This window comes from Pseudopodoces humilis, chromosome 27 (assembly GCF_049639895.1).
Source record: "Pseudopodoces humilis isolate 2021_Gansu_Grassland_sample_001 chromosome 27, ASM4963989v1, whole genome shotgun sequence".
Classification (NCBI taxonomy): Eukaryota; Metazoa; Chordata; class Aves; order Passeriformes; family Paridae; genus Pseudopodoces; species Pseudopodoces humilis.
In genome coordinates this window covers 5763868-5776802 of record NC_142226.1, presented here as the reverse complement: position 1 = coordinate 5776802, position 12935 = coordinate 5763868, and the positions used below count along the sequence as shown (strand labels likewise).

The 12935-nt window shown below is 61.0% G+C and overlaps 1 protein-coding gene across 1 annotated transcript; it reads right to left on the bottom strand.

Moving 5' to 3' along the window:
- Positions 1-769: 769 nt before the first annotated feature.
- LIN28A (lin-28 RNA binding posttranscriptional regulator A) lies at positions 770-12510 on the bottom strand. Its single transcript, XM_005529685.2, has 5 exons — positions 12436-12510; positions 11463-11641; positions 2848-3032; positions 1675-1890; positions 770-960 (listed from the first exon to the last, which is right to left on the bottom strand). Exons 1-4 carry the CDS (start codon positions 12464-12466, stop codon positions 1677-1679), a joined length of 609 nt encoding a protein of 202 aa, XP_005529742.1. The 5' UTR covers positions 12467-12510; the 3' UTR covers positions 770-960; positions 1675-1676.
- Positions 12511-12935: the final 425 nt, after the last annotated feature.

Genomic DNA, 12935 nt, shown 5'->3' with positions numbered 1-12935 from the left:
GACACAGGCATGGGTGCACTGGAGGGTTCCCATCTCTCCAGACAGGAGAGAGAAACAGAGGACAGTCCTCAAAAGCCACCAGGCTGGGAGAAATTCAGGACCTGGGGAGCCAACACAGGCTCTTAGCACCTATTCCCTGCCCATGGCTCTGCTTGGCTTCTCCATCCCCACACACGGACCCACAGAGCCAAATGCCTCCATCAGTGCACAGGGAAGGGAAAGAAACCATTAAAATACAGTTCAAAAGAAAAAAAAATCCCAAACATACCAAAAAACACATTTGAAAAGCTTGACAACACATCAGCCCACCTAGCAAACATCCAGTGAGGTAGATCTACACTTCCAATACAAACTTCATAATTTCTTTGTGCTGTTAAAAAAAACCCTCCTCTCTGTCCAGCACTGGGCTACAGAGGCATTTTATCCCTGAGATTGCTCGAATACCTGAGAATAAGTTGCAGGAATTATGTCCTTTCTCTCTTTTTTTTTTTTTTTTTTTTTCCTTTTCTTTTCTTAAAGATTAAAATATACAAAAATACAAACCCAGAATATTTATATTAAAAAAAAAAGAAAAAAGAAAAAAAAAGAACAACAAACCCAAAACAAAGACGACAAACAAACCCAAAGATACGTCATTCACGCACATCCTAGTGCAGCTTTCACTTGGCCTTGGCTTCGGCACGGCCGGGGGGCTCCCCGGGAGAAGGGGGGTCCACCGGGGCCAATAAATAAAGGCAAGACTTGGGAAGGGCTGTGGGGAGGGGGAACAGCAGCCACTAACCCGGGACAGGCTGGTCCCCTGTCCCTGGGGAGGCTCAGCCCCACAGCCAGCGGGTTCTGCAGCGTGGGGAGGGCAGGAGGAGCGGAGGTGTTTTCCCAGCTCCGCGTTCTGGAGGCTGGGAGAAGCCCGAGAGGGAAAAGCTGGCTGCGTCAAACACCTCGTGCCCTCTGGGCTGGCACCTGAGGAGGATGAGGGGGAATAAAAGTGGTTTTCTTTTGGCTTGCTCTCCCCCAGGCTGCAGCCCGCAGCACACAAACAGGGGGTGTTAGTCCAGCCCCGAGAGATGATCCATTTCCTCCCAGACTGAGCCCAAATCTGAGCTCTGCTGCTGGCAGCAATGGAGCAACCATGGAAAAACCGTAAATCCTCACACCCCCTGCAAGTGAGAAGCCAGGAGGAGCAGAGGGGCCCGCGGGACCGGCCCACGGGCGTGTCCCTGGTGCTCCACAGGCAGCCTTTCCCTCAGCCTCGCTCCCGGGGCAGGCACAGGAGCGGGTCCAGCTCATCCAGCCCGTGCCGGAGCCTGTTTGAAGCTCAGGAGAACAAGGAGCCGTGAGCTCCTCCCTGGGATGCCGCCCCTCTGCTCCTCCTCCCCAAGGCACGACCGCCTGGCTTAACTTAGGGAAAGAATAAAGATTCATCAAATTTGGGGTTTCTAGCGGGAAGAAGCGTGTTGGGTGCTGCCTTCCCCCGTCTTGGAGCAAGCCATCCTGATGCTAACAGGGCTTTTCCCAGCCTGGGCACGGGGGAAAGGTCTGTGCAGGGACACCAGGTCCCCGCTGCCAGCACTGCCACCTGCCCTCCCCGGCCCTTCCCCTCCGAGCCCCGCGGCTGCCCCTCGCCTTGCCAAAGCCTTCTCATCCCGGTGGAATCCCCCTCTCCCTGCCACCCACCATCATTCCCGGCTCTCGGGGAGGAGAGCCGAGCTGTGCATGTCCTCCTCCTCTCGGAAGTAGGCGGGCTTTCCCTGCGAGCTGGGGGACTGCTGTGCTTTCGCGGGGCAGTTGGCGACCATGTGGCTGATGCTCTGGCAGAAGTGGCACTTCTTGGGCTGCGGCGGGAGCTTGCACTCCTTGGCGTGGTGGTCCAGCCCGCCGCAGTTGTAGCACCTGTGGGAGAGGAGGAGAAATAAAATGAGGCGGAAGGATGCTGTGACTGTGCCAGGGACCCGTTTGGCTTCTCAGCCAGAGCTGGGCTCGGCTTTTAGGGTGGGTGGTGGCCCCAGAGTTGGTCCCTGCAGAGCGGCAGCTCCGGCACTCCCAGCTGGGGCTCAGTGGTGCTGCTGGTACCCAGGAGATGGCAGCAAACCACTGCACTGAAGCCACACACCGGGGACAAAATCGGGATGCTGGGGGTTCCACCCCCATCTCTGGCTCCATCAGTGTCCTGGCTGCCGTGTCTCCAGAGCCCACTCCCGGGAGCAGGCACAGGAACAACTGACATCCCCAGTGGTGGCTTCTCACAGGGCTGTGCCTTGCAGCACTCGTCCCATGGGTGCCACCCTCACACCGGAGCCGTGCGAGCAGAGGGACCTGCCTTGTGTCCATTTTAAATCCTGCATCCATACAGGATGGCCACAACCCTTTTCTCTTCCTTCTTCCTTCACAATTCCTTTCTGATTAATTTTAAAACCCGTTTATGAGAACAGCTGACTGGGGTGGAACAGCATCCAGTCCACTGGGAAAAGTGGGATGAGGCAGCTGGGATGGAGAGGACAGGAGAGGATGGAAGGGGGGATGAAGGACTGGCCAGGAACTTGCCCCGGGGTTCCCATCCCACCACGGGAGACGCTGTCAGGACGTCTGGCTATTTCCTTCCCACAAGGAAAGGCTTCTCTTGGAGAAAACTCCCCCAAGCCCAGCACGGCTCCCCGGGCGAGGGGAGCGCTGCCCGGGGTGTCCCTGACCTCTGCTCCTTCCCTGCTGCTCCCCTGCCCTTTCCCCACCGAGCTGCATCTGCCACTCATTATGCACCGCAGGAATCTGCTTTCCCAGTCAGGGGTCGCTGCCCATCGCAGGGTGCCCGGGCAGCTCCCGGTGCCCACAGGGCTCAGCCCCAGCCCTTACCGGTCTCCTTTCGATCTGCGCTTCTGGAGGCTCTTCCCTTTGGGCCTCCTCTCGCTGCCGATGCAGAAGACGCCCCCGGGGCCGGTCACCCGGATGGACTCCAAACCTTTGGATGATTTCTTGAAGGTGAACTCGACAGCTTCGCCCTCCTTCAGGCTGCGGAAACCCTCCATGTGGAGCTTGCTCTGGGGGGCACAGGGGGAGGATGGGGGTCAGCGCAGAGCTGGGGGCTCTCCAGGCACAGCACAAAGCCCTCCTGCGGCACAAGAGCTGCAAATGTCCCCCTCTGCCTGTCCCTCAGTTTTCCTTTTCTGGAAATACAGAAGAATCTCGAGGCTTGGCACAATGGAAGGAACCCAGCTTGTGGCAGGCCCTTAGCAAGGCCAGCAGGCTCACCTCAGTTCAAGCCCTTTAACTGCCTGCAATAATTAATTAAGCAGCCATTTGACACAGGATTATCACTGCTGGGAGCTTCTCCCATTCTTTCCAGGAACACCACATCGGTTATCACCACACAATCAAACTAGGGCAGCCAAGAAAAACCCAGGCTGGGGAGGGGGACTGTGAGCTGACAGGAAAACCCACTCCACTTTCAGGGGCTCTGTCCATTTTAGCAGAACAAATCCCTAAGGAGCAGAGCTGGGTGAGGCAATTCCCAACCCCCCTGTGCCGGGAGCATCCCTGGCTGCTCTGCATCCCGGGCAGCAGTTCCAGCTCGGCATTCCCGCAGCTCTGCCAGCGGAGCCAGAACGAGCACGAGCAAGGAGTGAAGGGGAATTTGCTGGCAGAGGGAGGAGCAGCTCCTGCCGGCTGGGGATTGCCAACGCCTGCGCGGCTGCAGCACCACCCTGCATTTATGAATGGAGCATCTCCCCCATTCATGGCCCGGAGAGTTCCCGTCACATGGGCCGTGTTCTCCCATTCTTCCCGCACCGAGCATCCCTGTGGCGGCTGCACGGGACGGGTCTGCTCCCATCCCCACTCCAAACCTCAGCAGGAGCCCCCGGGGAAACACCCCATGTAAAAGCAGAGAGGGAAGAAATGGAGTTGTTGGGTTATAGGAGTGGATTTTTCTCGGCAGGGTCTTTGTGGGATGTCCGTGGGCACGAGAGAAGTGGGAACAGAGCTGAGCTCGAGGAACAGCCCTTGGGACCCCTTTTTCTGCTGCTTTTCCCCTCCCTTCCTGTGCCTGGGGGTCCAACTCAGGGTGGGACAGACCCCATGTGCTGGCCAAGTCACCCCCATGCCCTGGATCCCCTTGACTGCTGGGATGGGCTCCAGAGTGGCCACACCGGATCCTCCTTTGCTCTCTGACCTGCTCCTGCTGCCTAAAGGGAGAGCCAAACCCTGAGCTCCGAGGGTCCCAAACGACAACAAGGACAGGACAGGGTCTCACAGCCACCTCTGCCCACCCAGGGCAGTTCCAGCAGCACCAGCCCCCGGCAAACCCCCACGGTGACCAAACTGCTCCCCACCCCCAGCCCAGCTGCATGCCCCAGGCAGGAACTGTGCCCAAAGCACCAGCACATCCCAGAGGTGCCTCGGCTCAGCCTCCCACCCTGCCCTGTCCCCAGCGTGCGAGGTGATTCGGGCAACGGGAGCTCCCCCGGACAGGGAATTTACCCCATTCCACGGCAGGGTTTTGGGGTAAGGAGGGGCTGAGCACCCCTCCCTGGCACAGGAGGCAGCCTTGGAAGCCGCGGGACGAGGCCAACCACCTCCCGTGGCTCCTCTCAGGGCGTTTACAGCCCCAGCTGGCCCAGCTGTGTTTACACTGCGGGGATGAAAACTCCCAGGCGCTCAGCCCCGAGCTTCGGGATAAAGCTGAGCCGTGCCGGGGGGACCCCAGCGCACAGGCTGGGCCCCCCCAGCTCAGCCACACCTCGGGCACCACCGCCCCACTGCCAGAGCCCAGCCCCGTCACCCCCACCCCGAGGAAGAGGAGGGACGAGGCAGAAGCTGCCACAACATGATGGGGAAGCGATTTATTTTCCAGCAGCGGGTGAGGATGACAGCCACCCCCCAGCCCCCTCCGCCAAAAGGCCAAAGGAAACGCCCTCTCCCCAGGGAAGGGTGGGGGGACAGAGGCTGGGGCGCCCCAGCTCTTCCCCCCCCACCCCGCAGCCTTTTGATGTGAGCTGCAGAGTGGCTGGTGGTCCCTGCGCATCCCCCCTGCCCCCTTCCCAAAACACACACATTGCTGGCATTCCTCTGTTATCAGATAGGTAATCAAACTGCAGCCCATTGAATTAGCTGCATACCTCCTGCATCTGAAAGGAAGGGGCCCAGAGCCCCTGTCCCACACCACACACAAAGCCCGAGCCTTCCCAGGCCTCCACACACCCACACCCCCCCCCCCCCCCCAAAAAATAAAGAGAGGAAGGGGGGGATTGGAGCGAGCCGGGGATGCTGGGGATGAGGGGGAGCGCAGGGGAGGGCCAGGGCCGGGAGCCACCGGCCAGCGAGAACAAAGGGCCGGCGGCGGCCGCGCTCCCGCTGCCCAAATTCCAGGAGTTCCAGGCCCCGGCGGGGGGAGGAAGGGTGGCCGGCATGGCCGCGGGCCCTCTGACCCCCTCCAGCCCCTGCACGCCCCAGCTCCGTGCCCAGCTCGCCCGCTGGCTGCTGCCGTTTGGGCTCCGGCTCCCTTGGGTCATCCTGGGGGGATGGTTTTGCTACGGGGGGTGTAGGGTGGGCTCGGGGTCACAGAGCGCTGCCACCCCAAAAGAAGCGTAGCCCAAGGCGAGGATTTCCTTGTGGTCACCGGGGCCCAGAGTTAAGCCCTGGGTGGGACAGGGGACAGAAGCAGAGCTGGCTCAGCCTCACCCCGGGCATCACAGCGGGCACCTCTCCTCCTCCACCCTCGCTGTCCCTCCCGTCCCGCATCCCCGGTTATTTAGGGCAGACAAAGACGCAGCACGTGAGCGCTGCCCACCCCCCCGGCCCTGGGTGTCCCCCCCACCCCGCACGTGGGAGCCTTCATCCCTCCTCTTCCTCCCTCCCAGCAAATCCACGCTCGGACCCGTTTCCCGTCCCGAAAGGATGACACCGCGGGGCGCCCCAAACCCCCACGGCTGTCCCCCCACCCCGCCGGGCTCCGGAGGGGCTCGGCCGGCCCCGGGGTCACCATTGTCCCCGCGGCCTCCCCAGCGCGACACAAGGGGACGTTTATTCCCAGCCAGCCCCGGCCACTCAATCAAACCATCTTTGTGTCCAGCGGGGCCTGGGGCGGAGCAGCCGCTGCACCTCGGCTCTCCGGAGCCCTTTAAACTGAAATCCCTTGGAAAACGAGCCGGGATGCTGGCATAAGGCCGGCTGCAGTGCCAAGGGTTCGTCTGAGCCCTGCCCAGAGCATTTCGGGCAGGCCAGCCCCACTGCAGGCAGTGCCGGTGCCTCAGTTTCCCCCACTCTGCAGAGGAGGGTCAGGAAAAACAGCGCAGGGATTGCTGAGCCCCCGGGGGGACCATGCCCCCATCACTGCGGGTACCCTGAGCTCTGGCCCAGCCGCCCCCAGACCCCCCATCAGCTGCACCCCTCTGTCCCCAGAGCTGCAGTGCCCCCGGTCCCTCGTCCTGCCGGTTTCAGGGCATCAGCCACCCTTGGGGGGCGCAGGGCAGCGCCCAGGACCCCCGGCTCCCCCTACCACGATCTCCAGAGCCCATCCCAGGGAGCAGCCCCAGCCCCACGGCTCAGGGCAGGCAGTGAGAGAAGCCCGCGGTGTCAGGGGGTGGCAGGGCTGACACTTGCCCAGCGGCTCCTCCTGTGGCCACCGCGATCCCGCGGGGTGCGGCAGCCTCAGGCCAGCCCTGGCAGAGCAGCTCTCTCTGCTCCATGGCAAACAGCCCCCGAAGGAGATTTCGGGAGGGTTGGGCTTTGCCAGCACGGAGCCAAGCTTCCACAGCAGGGAAATGTCCCTTTGCCTTCACCGCCTGTGCCTGGATCGGTCCCTGTCCCCAAAGGCAAAGCCCTTCCCTGTCCCCAAATCACACAGCAAATCTTGTCCCGGTGCCAGAAGCTCCGGGGACTGCGCTGGGTTTTGGCTCAGGGGTGAAGGGTTTGGAGCAGGAACCCCCCGGTCCCTTCCTGCAGCTCAGAGCCCGCACGAACGGGGGATGTGCTGGGAAAGGGGTCCTGCCTCAGCCCCGAGGGTCGCTGCAGAGATAAAGAGGGCGATGCCTTTGGAGCCCTCGGGGAGAGCACAGAGGATTTAACAAAACATTACCAAGGCTTTCCCCTGGCTCCCTCACCGTCATCTGCTGCAATATCCCTAAGGACCCCTACCGATTTCAACTAAAAATCAAAATTAAGGCATTTCCCCTCCAAAGTAACTACGTTTGCTCTTAATTTTCCACCACAAGCCGGTAAAATTAAACTCTAGATATCAATTCCGAGGGAAGAAAAAAAAAGAGGCATCTACCACGAAGTTTAATCCATCAGTTTCCTGTCCTAAATCCTTTTAGCTCCTTTGGTTGTATTTTTTCCCCACCAAAACCCTCCCGCACTTCCCAGGGGCGGCTAATTGGGATCAGTGGCTGCGTATTAATTTTGCGCTCCCGTCTTAAAGCAGGAGCACGGCCCGGAGCAGCCGCGCATCTTCCGACGATGATTTCAGCTCCATCCCGCTTATCCTGAGTGGGGGAATAGGGAGAAGGAAACGTCGGAGCTGGAAGTGGGGGCGGCAGGGACAGGGGCTCCATCCCGGGAGCAATCCCATTCATTTGGGCCATATTATCTAGGAGACCATTCCAGGGTGTTTTCTCTCCCTGGGGCAGGGAGGGGGAGCTGGGGGAAGGGATGTGCCTGCGGCCATCAGTTAATCTTTAGACAGAGACAGGAGGCTTTTTTTTGTGTGTGTGTGTGTGAGCGTCTTGAGGGAGTTTCAGGGATGGAATAAAACCGTTCTCTTTCACTATTTCCCATCGGGACGCGGCGCACAAGCGGCGCAATACAATTTAATTCCAGCGGTTATTTAAATAACCCCACAAAATAAACAAAACCGAAAAAAATGCTACAACCCCTCTCCCCACCCCCCAAAAAAACCCAAAAAACAAAAAGCAACAAGAAAAGCAGAGATTCCAAGGAGCATTTCCACCCCAGGGGATCTCTGCGGGGGTTCCCTGCTCCTTGCAGGGGGGTTGGACTAAATGACCTTTAGAGGTCCCTTCCAACCCAAACTAATCTCTGATTCCAGCACCGCTTCCCCAGGGATGCGCAGCTCCGCTGGGTGCCCGCCCAGCGCTGGGGGTGACCCCGGTCCTGCAGAGCAAACGCGGGGAAGCACGAAAATCCAGAAATTCCACGTGTCCCTCCAGCAGCATCGCGGCTCCGAGCCACTGCCCCAGAGAGCCGCTCCGAGCGGATTCCCCCTCCCCAGCCCTGCACATCCCCAAACCCCGCTGGGATCCAGCCCTCACCCCAGCCCAGGGGGAGGAAGGCAGCAGGGAAAGGCTGGACGCTGCTCCCGCACAGAGAAACTGTCCCTTGTGCTTTTCCTGCACAGTCTGGGATGGAGCTGCCTCCAAACACGGGTTTGTTTTTAAAGACTCACGTCATGCTCACACGGATGATTATTTCTGTTACCCTGGCAGCACGCACGGGCTGGCACAGGTGGGGTGAACAGCCCAGCTCAGCCAAAACCCCAAAACGGCCACTTCCACCCCCTCATGGGGATGGAGCCGCTCCGCCGGCCCCGACCCCCAGGCGGTCCCGGGGGGCTGAAGCCCCTCCCGTGCCGGGATGTGCCCACCCAGCCCCGCACTGCCCGGGGCACTGGGGAAAGCCGGGAGTGCCTCATCCCGGCTCCAGCAGGGCTAATCGCGGCTTCATGTCCCACACGGACCTGATGGAACACTGATGCCACAGCAGCCACGGTGCCCGGCAGAGTTTCTTGCTAAAATCATGAGAAGGAGAGAAAAAAACCGCACTAACTGCGTTTATCAAGGATTTAGAGCTGCTGGCTTGGAGAAACGCTTGGAAATGCAGAGCCAAGCTGTGGGGAGCAGCGATTTCCAGGCACCGGACCTCTCCTTCCCCTCTGCTCTCAGCCAGACCCCAACCCCAAATCCCAGCCCTGCTGGTCAGCACTGCTCCTCCAGCTCCAACCAGTGGCACCGAGCCTGGATTTTCTCCTTTCCCTCGTTCTAAGTTGCCTTCCCAGGCAGCTCCACACTCCTGTGAGTGATGCTCAGAGCCCGGGAACCGCATCCCGAGGGGACCACACTGCACCTTTGGGGTCTTCACCATCACCAACCCAATTTCTGCCACCTCAAGGTCCCAAATTCCTCAGGGGTGCTGCTCAGCCCTTCTCCTCCCCGGGACGATCTGCTCTGCTCCCCTCTGCTTCATCCCTCCTGTCTCCTCAGAGCCCCCAAATGAATCTATCTCCAGTGTCCAGGGGAGGCATTTGAACCCAAATGCTTCATTTTTAGCTCACAATGCGAGGGAAAGGCAGCCCCAAGGAGCCCTGTTAGTCCCCTGTCCTGCCGAGATTTTAATCTCTTTGTGATCAGATAAAGGCAGAGGGAGATGGAGACGCGCTCCCTGCAGAGAGGGGCCATTCAGACCTGGTTCCTGTAATAAAGTGATTTAATAGATCTAAAGAGGCCAATTCCCTTCTTTCTCCCACAATTACTTCCTGTGGGTCATCATTCACATATGTAAATGAAGAGGGGAAGGAGCGGGTTTTGAGGGGCTCTGGAGGGTTAAGCCCCAAAGCTGGTTCGGGGAGCTGAGCACACCGAGCCCTGAGCGTTGCCCCCCCTGGCTTTTGGTGGCTTTTGGTGGCTTTTGCCCTCGCAGCCCGGACCCCCTCCCTGGGAGCGGAGTCAACACGGGCTCTTGGGGAGCACCCGGATGCTCGGTATTGGGACAGCACCTGGACAAGGATTCATTTGCCCTGCAAAAACAGAGAGAGCTGCTCCCTCTCCAAGGAGGGATGCTCTGCAGCGGGAGAGACACCGGGAGCACCTCCGGCTGTTTCTGCAGGACAGCAGAGATTTTGTGCCACCGGTGAGCGGAGCAGGAGGCGAAACCCGACCGGGAGGAGAAGAATTCTCCATCAACCCAAAGCTTCTGGTGGTGCAAAGCCCTTTGGTGCGGCAGGAGAACCCCGGCCCCTCTGCTGCCCCAAATCAGCCGCTGTTCCCCTGAGTTCCCTGTACTTCCCAAACGCCGCGATCTCGGGGACCCCACGGCTCCCCCGACCATGGAAATTGGGGGGCACCGGGAGGCTGCAGGTCTGTCCTGGCAGTGGGATACACCCGACAGAGACACCCCAGCTAATTCCCTTCCCCTGCAGGAATGTGAGCAGGAGCAATCAGGAAACCAGACTGTCTGGGGGCAATAAAGCCTCAGGAGAAGGGCGGGAGGTTCTCCCCAGGAGCGCTGGGTCCCGCTGTGCTACATTGAGATGCAAAGGCCCATTTGCTCTCTGGAGAACACCAAGATCTGTTTTTCCCCGGCTGATTTGGAGCCCTTGACTCCAAAACCAGCTGTGCCTGGGACAGTAGCTCCTACCAAGGCGTTTGCCCGTGCCACAGCCAAGGGAGAAGGGATTTGCATCTCCCCTGGGCAGCGTTTGCTCGCCAGGTTGCCAGTCCTGCCTGCAGCCTCCACTCGTGGGCAGGGAGTGAGCGACCCCCGGCAGCCCCTGCTCCAGGAGCTCCTCACAGCCCGGGGGCTCAGTCCTGCACCCCCAGCCCGCAGGAAGGACCCGGCTTGGGGGGCTTTGGGCCCGTGAAGAGCAGCAGCCGCTGAAGGCTGGTCCGGGGAGTCCCCGGAGCCAGCACCACGGTGCTGCTCTCGATCAAGCGCGCAAACCCCCCGTGTTCACTCCAAAAACACCCGTGCCCCCTTCATTCATGCCACTCTGCCCCCCCCCCAGCCCCACGGCAGCGGCTGTCCCGAGGTGAGGGGCACCACACAGAACTCCGTCCACGCGAGCCGGGGCTGAGCCCCACCTCCCCTCCCAGCGCTGGCCCCGCTTTGGGCACCATCTCCAAACCCCTTCCCCCAGCCCCCGGGGGGGTCTCCCGGCAGATCCGAGATCCGGGGCGCTCTTCAGCCCCCAATCCACGACTTCTCTCGGCGCAGGGTCCCCGACACGCGTGGGGCAAGGTCAGATCGGGCACGGGACTGTCACTGTCACACAGGATCCGCAGGGACACGAACCCGACGCCTTTGTGCCACCGGGACAAAGGGCGCGGGCAGAGATGCCCGGTCCCGGGATGAGCTCCAGCGGCAAACTCCCGGTGCCGCATCCCAGCCCGGCTCGGGGCTCCCGGGAGCGGCTGCCGGGGTTACCCCGCCCGCTCCCCGCGTCCCTCCGCGGGGTGAGCGGCGCATCCCGCCCGGCTCCGCGGGCACCTGCTCCCCCGCCCCGGCCCCGAGGGGCTCCTCGGGCAGCAACCACGGGAAAATGAAATCGCTCGGGATCAGCTTACAGGGCCGGTCCCCGGAGAGCAGCCCCGGCCGCGGCGGTGCCTGCCCTTCCACCCTCCCGGGGACCGGGGGAGCCACGGCCGCTCCTGGGGGCGCCAGGGGGGTCCCCATCCCTCCCTCACCCTCCGGAGGGTGCAGCCCTCCCCTCCCCAGCTCCCCACGCGGCTCCGGGCCCGTACCTGGTGCACGAAGACATCGACGGGGGAGTCCAGGGTCGCGCCGCCCTTGGCGGTCATGGAGAGGAAGCCGAAGCCCATGCGGACGTTGAACCATTTACAGATGCCGGAGCCGTGCAGGGGCTGGGACTCGTTCTCGGCCTTGGGCGAGTCTCCGGCCGGCTCCTCGCCCGGCTTCGCACCTGGCGAGAGACCCACGGAGCCGCTGAGCCGGGGGCTGGGGGAGCAGCGGGTGCCCCCCGGCCCAGCCGCCCCGCACCCAGCCGGGCTGCCCGCACCTCAAATCCTGGGCTGGAAAATGCCCAAAAAATCCCCAACCCCCAAAAAAATTAACAGAGAGGTGAGCTCTGCCTCCACGTGTGCATGGGGATCACCCCAGGAAACGAAGGCAGCTCCTGCCAGCACCACCCGGGCAGTGCGTGGAGTGGGAGCCCGAAATCCGTTTCTCCCTCAAAAACGTTAAAAACGAAAAAAAAAAAAAATTAAAAAAACCCAGACACAAACACACACAAAGACCAAACGAGCAACGAAAAAACAGCCAAATTATTTTTTCTCAAATCAAGATATCAAAACAAAAATTTAGAAAAAGGGGAAAAACTCCCCCAAAATACCCAACCCGAAACTCCCCTGCCCCCAGCGAGCCATGCTGGAGAAACTCTCCCTTGCCCGTCAGCATCCCCCCCTTGCACCGTCCCACCCCCGCTCCCAAACACCCCCAGCAGCCGCCACCGGCCCCAAACTTCTGGGCTCATCCTGGGGCTGGAGGGGGGATAAAAACCCCCCGATAAATCCCCCCCTGCGAGCCCCCCAGCGCTGCGCGGGGCAGAGGGGCCCGGCGGGCCCGGCCGCGCTGCCGGGGCTCAGCAGGGCTGGGTGGGCCGGGCTCGGGGGGGTCCCTGCGCCCCCCAGCCGGGCTCTGCCGTCGTTATTAATAATCGCGGAGCCGAGGCGGGCTGCGACAATAATATAACTTAACCTGCAAACTGCTGGTTGGAAACAGACCCCATCCCGACACTCGCTTGCAAATTCCGAGTTGTGGCTGTTACCGCCTCCTCCCTCCTCCTCCTCGGCCAGCTTTGAGGGTATCAGGCCAGCCAAAAAAAAAGGGAAAAAAAAAAAAAGAGAGGAAAAAAAAAAAAAAAAACCAACAAAAAACCCAGCTTAGACCCCGCCGGGAGGGAGCCGAGAGAGGTTTGACTCCATCTTCACTCCAACAATAGGGGTGGGAGGGAGCGGGAGGGTTTTTTCAAAGGCTCCCAAATTCTCGCAGACAATAGCAGCCCCCGCCCCCCCCCCCCAGGACCCACCCGCGGGGCCGGGGGGCGCCGGGCCCTGCTCCGCCATCCCGTCCCCACGTGATCCTAATTAACCCCCCCGCTAATAGCGACACATTCCGGGAGGGATTTGCAGAGGGGGGGTCGTGTGGGTTGACCCCCTCCTCCCCCCCCCCCACTTAGGGCACTTAGGGGCGAGGCC

Excerpts from the sequence above, each read along its gene's own strand:
- LIN28A (XM_005529685.2), bottom strand. The coding sequence starts at position 12,466 with ATGGGGTCTGTTTCCAACCAGCAGTTTGCAG. Across the intron at positions 3,033-11,462 it reads TCGATGTCTTCGTGCACCAG|AGCAAGCTCCACATGGAGGG; the intron begins GTACGGGCCCGG and ends TGTGCCCCCCAG. Across the intron at positions 1,891-2,847 it reads CGCAGATCGAAAGGAGACCG|GTGCTACAACTGCGGCGGGC; the intron begins GTAAGGGCTGGG and ends CCTCTCCCACAG.